The sequence below is a fragment of the Lissotriton vulgaris genome, chromosome 5, assembly GCF_964263255.1.
Source record: "Lissotriton vulgaris chromosome 5, aLisVul1.2, whole genome shotgun sequence".
Lineage (NCBI taxonomy): Eukaryota > Metazoa > Chordata > Amphibia > Caudata > Salamandridae > Lissotriton > Lissotriton vulgaris.
Genome location: NC_141693.1, coordinates 1,126,773,178 through 1,126,793,601, shown reverse-complemented (window position 1 = coordinate 1,126,793,601; position 20,424 = coordinate 1,126,773,178). Strand labels below are relative to the sequence as shown.

The 20,424-nt window shown below is 43.5% G+C and overlaps 1 protein-coding gene across 44 annotated transcripts in view; it reads right to left on the bottom strand.

The window, feature by feature from the left end:
• The window catches only part of TCF7L2 (transcription factor 7 like 2), a 337,643-nt gene that overhangs the window by 53,971 nt on the left and 263,248 nt on the right, over nt 1–20,424 (bottom strand). Inside the window, exon 1 of one of the 44 annotated variants that reach the window (XM_086922828.1) lies at nt 17,265–17,579. The exons of 42 other annotated variants lie outside the window; for them this stretch is intronic. In XM_086922828.1, coding sequence (XP_086778954.1) covers nt 17,265–17,387 — 123 coding nt within the window. In that variant the 5' untranslated portion in view covers nt 17,388–17,579. Of the gene's footprint in view, nt 1–17,264; nt 17,580–20,424 lie in introns of those variants that run through there. One more of the 44 variants, XM_086922829.1, reaches the window with a different exon arrangement.

Here is a 20,424-nt window from a genome sequence, read left to right as displayed (position 1 = left end):
AAAGTTAGTAATATTAGATTGGAAAAGACCAAGTTTCATTATTTGATTTTCCAGACAGAAAATTATGTCGGCCAGAAAGGTCTTTCCAATTTCTGTGGGATGTTTGCAATTGGTCAAACAGTCCCACACTGTTGAAAAATTAGAAAGCTGTTAAAAAGTACAACAGTATGAGTGGTTGCGCATGGGCACTATATTGGGTGGTAAAAGTTGTAAGAGTAATAAAGAGACTTTGGTCCCAAACTGGGTTACAAAGCCAGACTGGTTGTGTGTTGGTTGGTCATTGGTGTGCGGAGTTAGAAGGTGAACACAGTTTTCAAAAAGTGGGGCTTTGGTAATGAGAACCTGCCAATGTACTTTCTGCTGTTACGTAAACCTCTTTTATTCCATGAGCATTTTACCCTGGTGCTGCCATTGGCGAAGCTCACCAAGGAAGCCAATGTTTGTGTTTCTGTTGACTTTTGGAGCCATCATATATACTCCTTGGATGCTGATGACGGAACCGCTCCGTCATCAGCTGCGGGTGCGCTGTGCTGATGACGGAGCGGTTCCGTCATTGCCCGCTTGGAACGGCTGCGCGGCGCGAATTCCGCGCCTGCGCTGGATGTTCCATTGAGCGGGGCGGGCCATGACGGAACCGCTCCGTCATGAGCACAGCTCAACGGAGGCTGGTGGCGGAGCGGTTCCGTCACCAGCATGCGGCCGCGCTCCCCCTTAGCACTGCGGCGGAATAGCCGCTGCAGTGAAGGGGTTAAGGGCAACCATTATTTCGCATTACTAGGTATTGAATATTGAGAGATCTTCGGGTGGGCTGTTCAGAGTGAAGGAGTGCTATTGCAAACTTAACTGGCTACATTTTCTTTTTGTGTATGTGAGGAGATGGCTGGTTATTGGTTAGTTGTAGGTTTTGTTTGGAGAGCTAACTAGATTTTAATGAAAAGGTTGATGAAAGAGGGATGCCTTTGGGGGTCTGAGATCAAGTATTAAGAGCAACAAGAGGTCAGGGCTGTGACCACGCGAGCTGGTTGAATGTGCCACTAACTAAATAGAGACCAAGTTACCGAGGTTTTCTATGAGTCTCTGTAAGAAGTTCCACTCTTCCAGATGTCAGTCATGAAGATGAGCTGCTTTATAATAGAGAAGATCAGCTGAGCAAGGTTCAGCATACCTGTTAAAGATGTGTATGCTTCATGGGAGCATAATGCACATATACAGAAGGTTACTGATTGGTGATATCTCTCAATAGAAGGTACATGATTTTCAAACAACGGATACTCGAGCAGATGCAAGGAAAGCGATTCTTCCACCTGTCTTTATTTCTTGCATAGTATATAGTATTAGGAGGGAAGAAGCAGGAGATGTCAGTATGATGAATTGAATTTAGAATCAAAGCTAACTAAGCCAACAGGATAGATGAGTGAATGTGTTTGCTAATTATAAGTGTGAATTCCAGTAAGTCCAGTGAAATGTGTCTATGCATCACTTTCAACTAATGACTGAAGTGATTCAATCTGACAAATGATAGTTCAGCTGGGCTGGTGCTTTAAGCTGCTTGTAAAGAGCAGGGCACAGATTTAAGAAGAGTCTCTTCACCACTGCGTGAAGCAGTTTGTCTAGCACTCTTCTTCAGGAATCTAAGTTCTTCTGTCTCTGGCCAGTAGTCACTTAAGTCCTCTTAGTGTTAACCTTGAAAAAAGGAGGTATGGATTCCTTAAGACCAGAGTACACACAAGCCCCTGTGAATTACCACACCAGCCAGACCAAGTCCAATAAGCGATGATAGTTTAGGCTTGATGGTGGAATATGCTCAGACAAAAGGTTACCATCTGATTTATTTGACTGATACAATAAACAGAGACAAAACCTCAATCTTTGCACACACTTGGTCAATACAGATTCTACTTATTCTTAAAGCCATTCTTTTTTCACACCAAGCAGTTGCCAACAGAGAAAAAAGAAAGGGAACCCCTTGACAATTGTGTTAGTGGAGTTTAAATAAAAAGCACCCAAAATGGGAGGAAGAAGGAGGAACAACCCATCTAGTATTTCTGGGACAGATACACTAGAAACCTTCAACACAAGTCCCCAGTGTATATAACTATTATTACCTCGATAGTGTATGTTCAGAATTTATTGAACGAGATAATAGTAACCCATCACATGTTTTTTCCAAGAAATGGGGAATAACGTGGATTTCTGCACCTAACACACTAAATTCACATTGACGGGTTAATTCTGCGCATTTTTACTCCAGGAAATATTGGTAAGATTGACCTGCAAAAAATTATCTTGGGGGTGCAATTTTTACCACACCTGGTAAAATAAAGCTGCACAACCCTAAATTCTGATATGTGGATTGACACCACAAATATAAATTTTCCAGAGCACTAGTATTTGAAGTCTAAGTAAATATTGGCATTGCTAGTGTCCAAAACGAGTGAAAGGAAGGGAGTGATAATCAAGAATGTGTGCAGACGCCATCAGTCAGTGGTGAAGGATGAATACACATACACCTGCCTTCCTCTCTCAATATTAGGGCTTTATTAGTTGGCAGCCATAACCCTGCATCCAAGGCACTGCCCTGCAGAGGCGTCACAACACTGAAGGTGTAACACCACCGAGCATATGGAAGGTATGATTTTCAATATAAATTCTACTGCACTGTTAACGCCTCACAGTGAAAAAGTGATGCAGAGTAGATAAACAGTACAGAGTTATCAGCGGCAGCAAGTCCATGGTCTCACTGATTAACGCAGATACACACACACACACACACACACACCATTCTTTTTTTTTCAGCAAGATGGAACAAAACAATTAACATATTAGATTTTTGGGAAATGTAATTTGATGCATTTATTTTCCTTATATGTTATTTTTACAGCACCAGAGCTCTGAACTACTTTTTGTGTCAATAGTTATTACAGTAACGGTGATAAATAGTACAAATGCACATGTGGTATACATTTGTAGGCACGTATGTATTAAGCATTGATTCTGTGGCCTTGGTAATGCAGTGGAATATATGATTATTGCAGGCAGAAACAGGCTTTTTAATGGAAGACCTATAGTATAGTCTGCATGTTGGCTTTTTAGATGAGCAGGAAGCAACTGTAGTTCCAAGAAGTTGGTCCAAGTAACCTGTCTTTGATCGATTTCAGAGTTGGTCAACGACTCCATTTAATAAATCAAAAAAAAGTTGGGTGTTTCAGCCAATATGGGCTTGTTGACCAGAGAGCATACTTTAAAACCAACCCTCTCTCCAATGGGCATGTGGGATTTGTATTAATAATTTTCAAATGAATAATTTTAATTTGACACCTTTTACTCACATCAAATAGAAGTAAAACTAATATTATTGCGTTCCAAGTGATTTGAATTAAAATATTTATGAGACGATATCAATAAATGTATCTCAGCACTGGACTCTGGTTTTTAAATATGTTTGAATGTATTTATCTTTGAAATATCCGAGATTAAAGAATCCTTGTGAAAGCCCAACTTTCCATACAGAGCTTATAGTTTGCAAGTAGGTCACCATGACTAACTTTTGACCTTGTGGGTGTGCTTGTGCATAGTGCTCTTTCGAAATCATTGACCACACAGTTATCCGCTGCTCCCCTCTTACCTCACCTAGACCTCTAATAACAAAAGAGGTGATAAGTGATAAGTGGCTTGTGAAATTTGCTTCATCCCCCATACTATACTTGTGGGTTTGTGAAGTAGAGAAAAAGCTACCCACACTGCCTGTCAGTGAATTTACATTCCTGTCTGTGGAACTCTAACAACTTCCCTGTTGCTTCCTTTCCCACCAAGATCATTTCAGGCCCGCTCTAGGTCGTCTGTGGCACTATCAACCAGGTCTGGCTTCGTAACCATCAACAATTTCCATGAAGGGACCTTTCTTATAACGCCGGATGTGAAAATACAAGTCCCAGAATCCAATGGGCTGTTGGTTTGAAAGCCGAGGGCAACACATGAGAGGTGGCCACTTGCCAGACCTAGCGAAGAGCATTTTAGGAAATTAACAAAGAATAAACTATAGAAATGACAGTCTTGGGCAGAGCGCAATTACATAAAAATAGCAGCACCCAGCATGGGTTTTCAAGCCCACCCCTTGCTTGTGTACACTCCACAGTTCGATCATCACCGCGCTCTCATTGCACATTGCGTGAAGACCAAAGGAAGAAGCTGTGATAGGGCGGGAAAGGTTCATCTTGAAAATAGACGAAAAAACTCCTTACCTTTTACAGGGGATGTGGAAGTTATTTTCAGGTCATTCATTTTTTAACTCAGGCCATCTGCACAAACTGCCTATTAGGCCTCTTTTTGGCACGAACGAGAGGATGTTGAATCACACAGTGGTGATTACTGCTACTTACGAATTATACCGTTAATGGTGCACACAATAGATGACACAGGACCACCCCGTCCCCCAACCCTCAACGTTTATAATCACAATATTAAACCCATAGTAACTCTACGTGGGTGGAAGTTGCCCCCCGGCCCCCTGTCAAGTTCTTATCTTGCACTGGGTTAGGAGTACTTTATACCTACTAAAGAGTCTAAACCAAACTTTGTACACCCCCCCCCCCCCATTCACATCATATTTGTGCACCTTTTCATGATGTCTTACTTCTCTCAATAGTCAATTCACACCCTTGAGTGAAGTAAAGTGTGAAACAGTAATCTTGAATTATAGTGCAAGTTAACACTGTTGTGGAATTACAACAACGCTGTCAATTACAGGCGGCACTGCGTACAAGGCCCGTGTATTACAAGATGTTTATTTTTTAATTGTAAGCGCAGCATTTTAACATCCACTGTGTTAAAGTTATGGTTGTTCACCCTTTTAGCAGGAGTGCTCCGGTCCGTGGCCTGGAATTAGTTACGAGGCGTCTTTGCTCCTCAGTAAGCAGGATTGCTTTGAAAGGAGTAGGGTAAATTATGCAAGATAACACTACTATCAGGGTTGGATTGGGATTAAAAATCGGCCTGGGCAACGCATAAAAAAATCGGCCCACATTAGCATAATGCCTTCCCTCAAATCACTGCTTCAGCGTAATTTTACATAAAAAGGGAGTGGGGGGGGGGGGGAATGCATGCATCAGTTTACACTAGTGAAACACATCTGAAAGCAAGTGAGGCCACTTCTGCTCAGGCCCCCTGCCCCGCTCTGTATGCCTACATTAATGGGAGGCCCAGCGACACAAAAGGGGTGACAAATCTACCTGTTGCTGTTATAAGGGAGGTAATGAGCGCCCATCTCCCTCCAGAAAGGCCACTCAGACATCCGCTGGCGGTATAGTCGAACAACAGAGACACCGTTCAAATCGGCCCCCAGGCTGCTCAAAAGCAGCCCTCAGCTGGAACTTGGACCCCGGCCCCTCGGGCATTGCCCGAATGCCCCCGTTACCAATCAGACGCGGACTACTATACAGGGTGAAACTAGAAATGATCGCAACGACGAGAGTTACCAGCCGCCTCCTCCTGTTCGACCACCCAGGAGGCCTGCTTGAACCCTGCTACAGGTGAGCTGCTGTCCAGCGCAAGCAAATCACTTGCCCACTTTGGGACTCATGGAAAGATGAGACCAGTTCTCAGCAGCAGAACATGATCCCTAAACTGAGTTAAAGGAAAATGATCCCAACGAGAAAAGTGAAAGGTTCATGAAATGAAGGAGCCTTAGAAAAGAAATGCCAACGCTGGGCTACTTGGTCTGTTAATCTACTATTTTCATCTTGTCAACATTCAGTTGGATACAAAACAAAAAGACAAAGGCTTTTTACACCCAGTCGAGCATTCCCTTCTGAAACCGCTTGTGCCTTTTGTGACTGATGTTGTGCACTCTGCCCTCTCGCAGTTTATGCAGCTCACTCCTCCCCGAGGTCCTGCCCTCTGCTAACAGCCTATTGTCGCGCAGGACAAGGCCTCTATTCACGGCCCGCACTCTCACTGCTCGCACAATGTGCGCCTGCTCCGCCCTCCCTGATCACAGCACAGGCAGCCATGTGCACGACAAAGCACCCTCAGCTCGAGAGTGCGCCCAAGCACAGCCCGGGAGAGCACTGCATTCAGGCACAGTCCCTTCCTCGGAGCACCGCGGCATTCACTCGCAGCTCTCCCCCCTCACCGCTCTTCCACTTACCGCCTTTTCTCACAGCTCTCCCACTTTGTGGCATTCTCTCACAGCTCTAACTCTTCCTCACACTCTCTCACAGCTCTACCCATGTGCCACACTCTCACACAGCTCTGACTCTTCCTCGCATTCTCACACAGCTCTGACTCTTCCTCACATTCACTCACATCTCTGACTCTTCCTCCCACACTCTCACAGCTCTGACTCTTCCTCACATTCACTCACAGCTCTGACTCTTCCTCACATTCTCTCACAGCTCTGACTCTTCCTCACATTCTCTCACAGCTCTGACTCTTCCTCACATTCTCTCACAGATCTGACTCTTCTTTACATTCTCTCACAGCTCTTACTCACATACTCTCATAGCTCTGACTCTTCCTCACATTCACTCACAGCTCTGACTCTTCCTCGCATTCTCTCACAGCTCTTACTCTTCCTCACATACTCTCACAGCTCTGACTCTTCCTCACATTCTCTCACAGCTCTGACTCTTCCTCACATTCTCTCACAGCTCTGACTCTTCCTCACATTCTCTCACAGCTCTGACTCTTCCTCGCATTCTCTCACAGCTCTTACTCTTCCTCACATTCTCTCACAGCTCTGACTCTTCCTCCCACACTCACAGCTCTGACTCTACCTCGCATTCTCTCACAGCTCTGACTCTTCCTCACATTCTCTCACAGCTCTGACTCTTCCTCACATTCTCTCACAGCTCTGACTCTTCCTCGCATTCTCTCACAGCTCTGACTCTTCCTTACATTCTCTCACAGCTCTGACTCTTCCTCCCACACTCTCACAGCTCTGACTCTTCCTCGCATTCTCTCACAGCTCTGACTCTTCCTCGCATTCTCTCACAGCTCTGACTCTTCCTCGCATTCTCTCACAGCTCTGACTCTTCCTTACATTCTCTCACAGCTCTGACTCTTCCTTACATTCTCTCACAGCTCTGAGTCTTCCTCCCACACTCACAGCTCTGACTCTTCCTCGCATTCTCTCACAGCTCTGACTCTTCCTCACATTCTCTCACAGCTCTGACTCTTCCTCACATTCACTCACAGCTCTGACTCTTCCTCACATTCACTCACAGCTCTTACTCTTCCTCACATTCTCTCACAGCTCTTACGCTTCCGCATCTTCTCACAGCTCTTACGCTTCCGCATCTTCTCTCACAGCTCTTCACCCTCAATGCATTCTTTCAGAGCTATACCCCTTACTGCGTTATCTCGAAACCAGCCGTAATGTCGCACAGTTCTTCCCCTTCATCACATTTTCTCACAACTCTTCCCCTTCACCGCATTCTCTCACAGTTTCTCCTTACAGCATTCTCTCGCAGTCCTTCCCCTTGATCGCATTCTCAAACGGCTCTCATTGCTGAGCAATCTCACAACATTTATTTCACTATATTCCCGCATCGGTCTTCTGGTCCATGCATTCTTTGCTGCTTCTTCCCCTCAGGATATTCTCTTAGCTCTACCACGTCGACTACTTCCCTCACAACTCTCACCTCTCAGCATTCCACTAGTTCTTTCTACCAGAGCACTACCTCATACGTCTCATGAATCCCTGTATTCCCAATTCTTATTTCGCACTGTATTCCTTCTAAACTCTCTCTCTCATTGCTTCTCTCTGAACGTGTCCTACGCTCAAATTCTTGCTCACTACCTGCTGGCAGTGATCTGAACAAAGGAAGCAAATGTGAGGCAGACCGTGGGGTCAAGAAATGGGCAGAAGCATACCATTGCAGAGCTTAAGAGACAGAGAGAGTTAAAGTATCATGGCCCTGGCTCACCAAACCTCCTGAAAGGCCAGGTCTAGAATTAAGGCTCTTGAAAGGTGCAGAAAATACAACAACGAACTAGAACCAAAAGTTCTGTCAGGATCCAAAAAAGGTTGTCAGGACACTCAGTGGCAGCACACTACCTCACAATGTGCCAGAAACCCGCCCCGAAGGGATGTCAAACGCCATGATTATTAAACTGCTTGTTCCTCTGCTGGGCACTCCATGAACTGTGGCTGCAATGTCATGTAAACGGCCAGTTCCACACCAGGAGCTGTACTGAAAGATACATTTGTGTTTATGTATAATGTTTCTAGTACATGGAGATTACTGTAGTAGAATTCAGATAATGGAGTGGGTGAGGGGGGAGGGAAAAGGCAACTGGACAAACACAATTCTACTGGTGGAAAGATCTCCTTAAGAAAAACCTATTCAAAGAGCATCCAAACAGCATTAGCTGCTGTCAAGTGGTTCCAGAGTATTGGGTCAAAGGCAGAAAACATGCACTAGGTTTACTTCTGTCTCAAAGAAGAGTCTCCAGGTGATGCAGACAGGATCTCAGTGATCCTGGCCTAACATGTAAGATAAAAAGGGGCTTTGCCAAGAAAGTCTTTTTAGGCTAACATAAAAGTCCTGAATTGGCAGTACCCGCTTATTGGAAACCAGTGCAAACTTTTTAACACTTGTGTCTCATATTAGGGCACCAGTTGAAAGATTTCTAGTGCTGGTATGGATAGCAGGGTACAGGCACAGGAGGTCTACTTTAGGAATGAGGCGTGCGATACCGTGCAGAGCACTATGCCCTACTAATAGTTAAAAGGAGCAGAAGCATGCTGTGGGCGGGCATGCACAGCAGCAACGCGACTGTCCCAAAGTGGCTTTAGGATCTGGTACACCCTGTGACCCAGATACAAGGCAGTGGGGAATCACCCACAGGAGTCCAATTTCCTAATGCAAATATGTGCTGCAGGAAAAGGAAATAAGTGCTGTGCAGGATACTCCTGAATATTGGCACGAGGGAGGGTGACCTGCCCTGAAAGCGCTTAGCCATACTCCATGCGACAGTGCCTCAGTATCCCCAGCTACAGAGCCCTCACCTTTTAGGTGTGTACATGCTTGTCAGTAATCACATCTCTGGACCACATGCATAATGCACATGCCTAGGAAGCAACATATTTAAGTAAACATAGATAATCGTTTTTATTTAAATAATGGATGAAAAAAAGCCTTCTTAGTGCATCTTAGATACCTGAATACCTCTGCATGTGTGTCGATATACATACAAGAGTAAAAAAAAAAAGAGAATATTGGGCCAGCCACTTTAAAGTCATACAAATACATGCATGCTTATATAGCACAATCCATGCGTGCATCTAGACGAAAAGCGCACTCCTCCACACCCACACCACAAACGTACGCAATAAAGCAAGATGCCGATGTGAGTGAACCACTAACGGTGAGTGATGGAAAGCTGCAACCGTTTACACACTGGGTGACAACTTTTTTGAACATGTCAAGGTCAGGTAAACCATTCATTTCACAGCTAGAACTAATGGCACAGTAACAAGCAAAGGTCGTGCAACGCTCAGCAGAACGTGCAGGTCTTTGTCTCTCTGCCCATCATCTGAGAGACTGTCATGTGTAAACGCCACTGCTCTAGCGCCACCTGACTGCAAACACAAAGTTGATTTTTGCTGTGGACAAAGCTTTCTCCGATTGGTCACGGCTGCACGTGTTATGTGGCAGCAAACTCTGCTTTAAATGGCACGTGGAGGCCGTAGGTTCATTTGACAGCACTAACGTGCACTTTGATGCTTTATGAAAAATTACACCATCTCTATACATCTATCTATTGGGAGTTTTAGGAGATGTGTCCATTTTGTCCCTTACCAATTTTAGCGACAAACAGTAGAAGCTATGACTCTGATATATATATATATATATATATATTTATTTATTTTTTTCACTGAAAAACCGAAGGTCACAGGGACATTATAGTTAGGAAATAGAAAAATAGAATTAAAAAAACCATAGAAATTCACAAAAAAAAAAACAAAGGTTACAGGGACGTCATAGATAGGTTCAGATTATACACACACAAAACCATAGAAATTTAGCATTTATAGTAGGGGCCACTTGAATTATAAGATTGTGCAGCTGCGGCGATTATCACATGATTATAGATTTGCCGCATTTGCCACATAAGCTATCATATGCCGCATAATGTGCAGATTTTAACCCAAAAAAAGTTTTGTTTCAAGCTCAAACAGTTCAAAGTTACTAAAAATACAGTGACAAGTGTTGTAGCACAATGGAAGGCCTTTTGTAAAACTGGACTAGTCACCTTTCTGTTGCTTATTGCTATATTTGAGTGTTAGAGTTGTACTAATGAGGTGCAACCAATGCCCAGACAGTGTTACCAATTTTGAAAGTGACTAAATAATGAAGCAATACTATTACAAAATGTGCTGCATTATGTCACATAATCTACTCAAACCTGCTGCATAATTTGGTACTCTCCTGCGGCATAACTCCAGTGGCTCTGATTATCTGATTAAAGTTACCTCAAGTTAACTCACGCCCTGCCATGCACAATTTTCTCATCAATAATGTCACTGCAAATGTTGCAGTGATATTATTAATGATGTCATAGAAGATTTCATGAGTCATGTAATATGTGGGGTAATTAGCAGTGCATAGCAAGGGCGCAAGATATAGTTACCTTAGGGTAGGAGTTCTAGTTACCTGAGGTAGCTATAACTGCTGAAAACCTAACTATAACGCCCTTGTAACCTTTTTTTTTGTGAATTTCTAAGGTTTTTTTAAATTCTATTTCCTAACTATAACGTTCCTGTAGCCTTTGATTTTTTCACTGAATTTCTATGTTATTTTTTTAAGCATACTAACTACAACATCCCTGTAATCTTTGTTTTTATCAGTGAATTTCTACGGTTTTTTAATGCTATTTCAGAACTATAACGTCCCTATAAACTGGGTGTGTAAGCGGTTCAGTGGGTGTGTGAATGGTTGTGTGGGTGTATACATTGTTATGTGAGCCAGTGTATGAGTGCCTCTGTGGGTCTGAGTGGGTGTGTGAGTGGTTTTCTGGGTCAATGAGTGGGTGTGCGAGTGGCTGCATTAGTATGCGAGTCGTTTTTGGGGTCTGAGTGGGTGTGTGAGTGGCTGCATAGGTGTGTGGCTGTGTGAGTGGTTGCAAGGGTATGTACCGGAGTGTATGAGTTGGGTGTTTGAGTGTCTGTCTGGGTCTCTGAGTGGGTGGGTAAGTGGCTGTATGGATGTGCGAGTGGGCATGTGAGTGGTTGTGTGTGGGGTTGTGAGTGGGTCTGTGCGTGTATTTTTTCTTTATTGGGATCTGGATCCATCACGGATTCACAAGGAGGCGATGAGCACCGTGGTGGATCCGTGGATTCTTGCGAGCACCCAAAGAAAACATTTTTGGACAAATTATTGCAGATGAGTAGTCCCTCACAGACCCCTCCAGCAGTTCCATGAGGTCAGGATATCTCTGTCCTGATGTTTTATACCCTATTTACACATTATACCCCCCTACCCAGGAACCGTGTTCCAATTGACAACATTTTGGTCACAATTTTTCTCTCAGACAGCGGCCAGCCAATCACGGCATTGCTGTTGGGGCGTGGGTCCACCACAGTGAATCGGCATCTCTAGATATACCTAGCTTTGTTTTCTTCAATACCTCCAAAACTACTGAACAGATTTACATCAAATTACAAAAAGCATTTTTTCTGGCCCAAGATCTAGCTTTCTGATGAATTTGATGCAATTCCGTTCAGCGGCTCGGGTTGTAGTCATGTCTAAACTCCCTATGGGAAACTACATGGGAAAAATGCATTTTGCCCATTCCCCCCTCCCCCCTTTGACAAATCATTCCGAAACTTTCCAGACAGCAGCTGAAGTGACTAGCAAACTACATCTGAAAGTGTTGTGAAGATTTGTCAAACGGCACCAAAGTTATTAGCAAACAAAAAATGCTTTTCCTATGAGGAGCTAGGTCGTAACTATAACTACCTAATTACCTATCAGTAGACATAAATAAAAAAAATGTGTATATATATATATATATATATATATATATATATATATATATATATATATATATATATATATATATATATATATATATATATATATATATATATTCCAACCGGAAAGTTCGTGCGACTCTTCCACACCGAACCCAGTGCGCAGACACAGGTGAATAAATCCACAGCCAGACTTACTTAGGATATTTCTTCGTCCTTTATTGCATATAAAGTGCAGAGGTGCAACACACTGCCAAACAGACGCGTTTCGGGCATGAACGCCCTTGCTCACTGTCAGCGGGTAAGCGGTACATAACTCATTTAAGTACATTGGTTAATTGCATTAACGCGCCAAAAAATCCTCTTCAGTTTCATTAAGCTAAAAAGAGGACTATGGCAGGAACCCATTCACATTGTGCGTAATTAATAGTTCGGCCATTTTAAAACGGAGCAAAGTTGAAAATTTGTATGACATTGCTTGGTAAATACAAACTTTTAGAGATATTGACATTCCTAATAGGATTGTGGTGTAACTTTTTACAGCAAACGCAAGGAATTCATGATATAAAGTGCAAATGCATAGCAGCCGTTATTGTGCAAATATTACGAGTGCAAATACGCAAAATTATTAACTGTGCAAATACGCAACAATTTTATATGTGTGTGTGTGTGTATGTATATATATATATATATATATATATATATATATATATATATATATATATATATATACACATACACACACATATAAAATTGTTTATCTAATATATAGAGGAGTTGGCCTTACAGCTAGGAGGTCGACCTCGAATCTGTGTAACTGGGTTCGAATCTCGGCAATGACGCTGAACATCCTGTGATTCTGGGCAAATCACTTAATCTCGCTGTGCCTAACAATAAAATGAATGTTTCCTAATGTAATGCAACTGGTGCTATGTAAAGCGCTCTGATGCCCGATTCGGGTCTAGTTTGCGCTATATAAAACTCTGTAAAATAAAATTAAAAAATATATATTTGTTTAGAAAAAGAGTAGAATCATATACACACACACACACACACACATATAAATAAACATATATATTAAGGTGTAACTCTCGGTCAACCCAGGATGGCTTTGTCATCACAACCGGGTTCTTCACCCAGAGAATAAGTTTGTAGATCAACAAAACAGGGTTAGGCTGGATGTGGGATGCATTCACATTAGGAGTGAATCAGTGGAATACGATTCAATGGCAACAGAAGAGGGGTCTGCTTTTACTACAACAGGCTGTACATCAACACCAAATAGGTGAACCTAAACACGATAGTGTATCAAACCAACTTGGATGTAAATTGCTGCATGACGGTTCTATGTAATTTAAATAAGATTTAACGTCAATAAATCAGGCCTTGAAACGACATCAGTATACATCATAAGTCATGTGAAAAACAATACAAAATATGGTTCTGTATCATAATAAAGGGAATATGTAGCAGCAAAATATACCTCTATTTCCAAAGTGTAGAACTCTATGTCATATCAAATAGGCTTCTAAACCAAGACAATAGAGCTCTGGAAATCAATGATCTGCTTTAACCTTAGTTTTTTTCACTTCTGTTTTTGATCTGGATCAGAAGTCTGGTATCTCCCTTCAGGGTGGCAGAGTATGAACAAATTAGACAACTTGCTGTAATAGGGCACTTTGTACCTAGTAGAATTTGGGGCCTCAAAATGTCACTTCTGCACTGGATGCTGTACAAGGACTCAGATAGCCAATACCAGATAGGTAATAGCAGAAATAAACTAAAGCGGAAGGTAAACAGAAGGGAACTATATGACCGGAGATGCAAGGGGAATGCGGAGGACAGAGGAAGGTCAAATTTGAACTCAAAAGCTGGGAATAAGTGCAGGCTGAATCACAAACACTAAAAAGGGGGAATGTAGATGGGCTTGGGGTGCCATGTCTTTCAGGAGGTGTGATGAATAAGGAGCCTGGGTGATAGGGAACGAGGAAGGCAGCCAAGAACAATTCTTCCAAACACTTGACAAATAGGGGTTCAACTCATAGTCTAAAAAGGTATTGGCATATGGGTCAAAGAGTCAAATGTTGTGGATAAAATGTTCAGTGTGAGTTGACATTTTGTCTAAGCCCAACTCTCCAAGTCTAGTCAAAGCGGGTATTAGAGAGACAAAAAATGGTCATGGGGAGAGATGCAAGTGAATGAACTAAATACCAACTGAGCACTATCCCGAACACTCGCTTAAGTTGATTCATTTGATTTTTGGGGTCAATTCTAATCCTGTGGTGGCATCCAAGACAAAGCCACTCAGTACTCATGTGCACCTTTGCACCCGACACAGTGGGAAAGAACCACAGAGGAAACAAGAGTCAGGACTGCAAAAATGTGAACAGAACCCCTTGATCAAATCATAATGCTTAAATCTCCCAATTTATGTGACATACCAGAAAGTTGTCTTCTGCCCCCCCCCCCTATAGAAATATGGAGTTTTATGCTGAAGTTTTATAGAAAAAATATAGAAGTTCTATAGCATAATTAGCAGCTATCTGAAATCGTAGAACAGACCTCTAGATCGTACAGGGACTAGTTGCGATAGCATGAATATAGGGTGTGAGACTTCATTAGGCTGAGGTGCTTGAAACTACAGCACACAATTAAATAGGCAAGGCCCCTGAAGTTCTGTAGGGTTAAAATTTGGTGTGGAATCATGAAAACACTAACAATATTCTCAGGAAAGGCAGAAGTTTGTCATCCAGGGAATGCACATCTGACCTTTCATGTCATTGACCACAAATGAGCTCACATCCAATTGCGAACTCTGAAAATAACGTCTGGTAGTAGCAATATGTGACTGCTGCCCAATGTCCATCGGCCCAGGGCATAGTGATGTCTAAACTGGCACTGCTTCATGTCTCAAGAAAGACAAATGTATCTTGGAGTTTGACATCGTCTTTGAGCTCTGCATGTACAAACGTTCTGGGTTTTTTTTCACTGCAGATCTAAAAGGTCACAATTGTACCATAAACATTCTACCAAGATTGAAACTTTTAAAAAGCGTCTCAAATTGTTTATTACCTCAGAGTTCTGCTTCTGTGTCGAGTCATTGCAGTTGGTGGCTATCAGGTGCCACACATACTGAATGATTGGGGAAAGGAAGAAGCCGTACGGACTAGTCGAGTTCACCGGGAAATAATCACGGTATTTTACGGATGAGGTTCATCAGGACATAGCGACGATGACAGACTACTGGCATTGAAAAGCTGCCCCATGGGTAAAACCAACATTATTTACGAAGCATAAAGGGAGTTAACTCAATGCATGTCAACAGGTCTGTAATATTTAATATGATTAAGCATTTGTATAGCAAGCACAACAGATGGATAAGTGTCTTTGAGATTAAATTATAGGTTGTATTTTACCCAAATAAATGGCACTCTTTTTTGTAGGACACAAGGCAGACTTGACCTTGATGTGTTAGAAACCTTCAGTCCACAAACAGATATCTACGGTGGGTGTTGAACTGAACAACTTTTTTCCCCAGCTTTGGCTGGTGACAGTGTTTTTGTAAAACAAGGGTAAGTCTACCTGCGACATTTAAGCACTTGGGAAAACGACCACGATCCTTGCCAAATGCTTGGATGGTCAATATGGAGCATCACCACTTATGTTTTGACAATGTTTTGAAAAAACTGGCCTACTGGATTCTCAATTACACAATCAACATGTTTTATCAAAGCGTTGATCCCAGGACATCGCTGTCCACCCCATTGCTCGTACAACACCATTTCCTGCGTCCATATCCTGTCACTAACTCAGCTGTCCACAGACCCCATTGTACTTTGGTTACTGTGGCTTTTAGGCCACGTTTACAGTGGGAAGAGGGGTACCACAGTTCTCACAATCCAAGTAATGCAAAAAAAAAGCCTGGCCAGGCGAAAAGTGTACCTCATGACATGAGGCAAGTTGTCTACAATAGAGTTGTTGGCCTTGATGCCACGTGTCTGCACAGTGACCACACTTCTAGTCCGAGAGCCAAGAAGACAAGGACCAAAGGAAATATATGGCAGCTCATTCACCAGGAAGCATTGCCTCTTTGTGAAAAACCACATGTTAAAGGCCAAATGTGCTGCGCTAATCAAGGCATGGAACAAGTCGCTTGCCCTTTAGAAAGAGGACTGTCAGGTTAGTGCAAATGAGTATTGCAAACACACTGCAGAATCACCCGCCTAGCCGCTGCTAGCATCAGCCGAATTTGTAGCTAGGCATCTGTGCCAGTTGTTAAGCTAGCAAAAAAAACGGCAGCTTAAAGAGGAGACTTCTATGCGAGGGAGTAACTAATTAAACAATATTTTGTACCTCATTGGCAATACAACAAAAAATCTGCTAGATTGCTTTGTCGTTAGCGCGAAACCACAATTATCTAAATTGGAAAGACGAACACTCAGCACTGCGGTGATACAAAACGCGCTTTTATCTTCTAATTTAGAAGAGTTGTTAAACTGTTACTGAATTGAAATGATCTGTGCGCAATGTGTGCCGAGGGCAAAGGCAGCTTACCAGCCTGGAAGCGTGAGGGGCGCTTTCCTCCTGATCGTCCCCTGCCATCCACCAGGCTCAATATGCCCGATCCGGAAATCAGATCCGAAATTCACAAAGCCACATAGATCCGCACATTGGGAGGTAATGGTTGCAGCTCCCTGATGGCGCGAGAGGACAGGCAAGAAACCCGGGAGTCTAAACACGCCGTGATCACGAGGCAATAGTAAAAGGGCATTTTAATGGTTAACAGATTCTCGTGGCGCACCTGGGGTACCAGTGCGGACACGACTTGAACAATTTAATAACTTGGGTATTGAGGTGCGAAGATTTGAGGAATAAAATCTAAAGCATAGAGAGGTTTAAGAAACTCAACAATTGAGTACATTTTGGTTGATGTCCTAAACGAAAGGTGTCAAAAGTCTGCACTTCATAAGCAGTCGGTAAGTAAAGTCGCCACACGCTGCAAGCTACAAACCAAAACAACGCGCCTTTTTGTTGTTTTTTGCTTCAAAGTTACGGCGCCGTACTCTCCCTTGTAGGGGGGCTGCGGCTTGAAATGTCCCTTCTATCTCGGGCGCGCGCGCTCTCGCTCTGCCCCCGCCTCTTCCTCCCACATCCCCTGCAGTTCGAGGTTTTTTTTTGTTTGAAAAGCCACACAAGAAGCTGAACGGTCAAGATTCTGGCACCCCGCAGACACACACACGCATGCAAGACCTAAAAAAAAAAAAAGCACGCAGACGCGGTTACTCACCCAGCAATTCATATTCAGGGGCCAGCAGCCTAGCTGTTGGAAGAAAGCTAGCCCCGTGCCAGGGAGCCCACCTTTTTCACCCAGTTCCTCATCCCCTTCCATCGCTGAATCCCTGGGGTACATGGCTCTGACGCCCCACGGTCCGTTAACTTCCAAAAACGCGTCGTATTGCTTCTTCTGCCTCGCTTTTGTTGCTTTAAGGATGCCGATAATATATTCCGTTCAACATGTCTTGCACTCCTCTGACATTTGCTCGCTAGTTTGTTTTAATTTAGTTGCAACAACTTTTAAGGAAAGCAAGATTCTTTCAGCTCTCTGGCCTGCGCCCATGGGGTCACGCGTTGGTGAAAATAGCGCTTTTCGTCGATTTAAAACTTCCAGCGCCACGCAGGTGGTAATAAATCCTTGGAAATCAAAAGTAAATATCACAAATCTTCCATTTCTGATCTTAAAAGTTGGCGTGAGGCGAAAATGCGAAACGCTTTGCACCCTTCTCCTGCCCCAGCTGCCCTGGTCACGCCTGGTGGTCCTCAGAAGCCGGGTCACTGTATCCAGATGTGGCCACCAAGCTGCGCCTCCAGCTGAGGTGGTGCAGGTATTCACAAGTGTGCCAGAGGAAAAAACACGTGGCCATGGGGGCGCGCGAGCAGCAGTCTGTAGCCACGAGCTGCACAATTGTCGAATCCCTCAAAAGCGATGTCTTGAGGGAAGAGAGAGAGCGCGCTAGAGGAGGCGCAAGGGGAAAAGCTGCGCTCTTCTGTCAGCGTGACACGGCGGCGACACTTGTAGGGCCTCTGCCTGCCGCGGATACAGGTCTTTTCCCCTCACGCTTTCTCTCACACAATGGTCTTTCTCCACCCTTCCCTGGGCATTTTGAATGGACGGTCCCTTGTTCTGACTGACCCGCCTGGCGCACACAATGCAGAAGGGTGCTTAGCGCTGCCGCGGTCCCCAGAGGGCCAAACACACTGCCACGATTTTAACAATGCCAACAGGCCACTGTTTCTCAGAGTGGCCTTTGAAGGCAAAGCGAAGACCTTTCAAAACAATAATTTACTTAACTCAGCAACGGGGTCTGGCCGCCTAACTCTACAAGATCAAGGTTGAGAAAAGAAAAGGCCGCTTACACACATTGCCTCTCTCTGTTTAACAATTTGGGGGCACGCCGCTTTGCAGAGGTTAATGCACAAAAGTGTAGAACTCTTTGCTGCACACTGTAAGGGGGCATCAGTAGACATGCCCATGACACTGACTAAGTGCTATACACTGAAGACAGCTTCTCACCGACAGCAACGCTAGTCTTTAATGAAGCGATGGCACTGAAGGGAGAAGGGTCTCACACAAATATTGCTATACGGAGGATCATTTTTTGGGCACACGCTTCATTTTATCAGGCTACATGGACAACAACGCTCACAAAAAGGAGTTTTGGGGAGAAGGCAAATGGAAGCACCAGCTGCATTTCAACATGTCATATCTGGGTTTCCAATTACATGAAAAATACTCGTCCCTAATTTTGAAACAACATTTGAAACGTAAGTGTCTAAAGACTTCACCGCTTTTTTAAAAATTCACCATTCACTATCAAGTTCCTACAAACCCTGTTTTGAGCAAACAATGTATCAGCCACTGAGCATCCAGGCCCTCAATATTGGTAACAAAAATTGCATGACTTTTCTTGTAAGGACAGATGCTATGCCATCACATTTTGACAGGTTAAAAAAAAACAACAACAGGGTAGCTAATTGTGTGCCCTCCCTCTATTCACCACTGACCCCACACCCCATGCATGCTTTGTCACTGATGAAATTCCGTCAGTATACTAGCCCTGGTGATGAACAACTCTGCGTTTTGTCAACAATACTGCAAAGTGGAGCGTAGCTCCCCAGACAGCTACATTGGACAGTTTGCCTACCCTCTGTCCCACCAACTACTTGAGTTACTCCTGGCACACCGGCAAAAGAAGTAAAACCTTCAATGTTGTAAACCACTAGTTTTCCAGCTTTAAATAGGCTGCCAAACCTTTTCTATTTACTTATGAAAAACTTGTAGCACATAAATCCCAGGGGAGAGGATATTAAGCTGCACCTCTGTAGATTGCAATCTGCACTTTAGGAGTAGTGGGGACTTTTACCGAACAACTCACACAACAAAGAAAGGAGGGTGTTAAAATGATGGTAAAACCCTTCACATAACTAGCTTACCCAGAATGTTATCAAAGAAATCACAAATTGACAACGACAAAGACAAAATTGTTTTAACATTATACAGGTCTATAGCCAAAGCAATACCTGCCCTGGTCCCATACTGTACAAGGTCCACATTGTTGGCAAAATGCAAAGAATATAAATAATGCTTAGGTGTAACTAAAGACATGCATGACTGTAAATCCAGATGTTCATCAATACAACAATCTAATCCATTACGAGAAAGACAAAGATCGATTTTTTTAAGAGGTTGGAAGTTAGGAGAATCAATTAAAAAACCTTAACAAGCACATTACCACCACACAGGTACATTTCTTTAGAGAACTGTATAAAGCAAATTAAACCCATACAACTACATTAGATGTAAACTGAAACATAAAACACACAACATAAATTGCAGCTGGAGAAGATGAGCTTACCATTTACACAGGATTATTCAGGGGTGTCTTCACACTGCCTGGTTTCATGCATGCTGCCGTTTGGTGTGCCGGCGCACCTACATGTTCAGCTTTACGTACTCGCTGTTGGTTGATCCACTGGAGGGCAGTGCACCACCTAAGCCATTCAGAGTGGTTCTGTGCAGGCAGACTCGCAGGGCAGCAGGCATAGAGCGGAACTGCAGCTCATCAAGAGAGATGCTCCAGCCCCGCATCCCATTCACAAGAGCTGTCCTCCGCTGGCACCCCGATCGACAGGACCAAACACTCGTCTCCCAGAATCAATTCAATGTGCCAAAAAAGGAAAAAAAGAAAACCCCTTATCCTTTCTGCCTACCTTCCTTTCCCCGTTCCTCCTTTCTTGTGGTTTTCGCTGTGAACTCAAGCAAACTGAACAAAAGCTACAGTTGCGGCTTACCGACTTGGCAAATACAAAGGACACATGTCAATCCTGAAAAGAAGTTATCCTAACTCGGTTTAAGCAGAATTCAGGTAAAAAGAAGCCACACAAGCAAT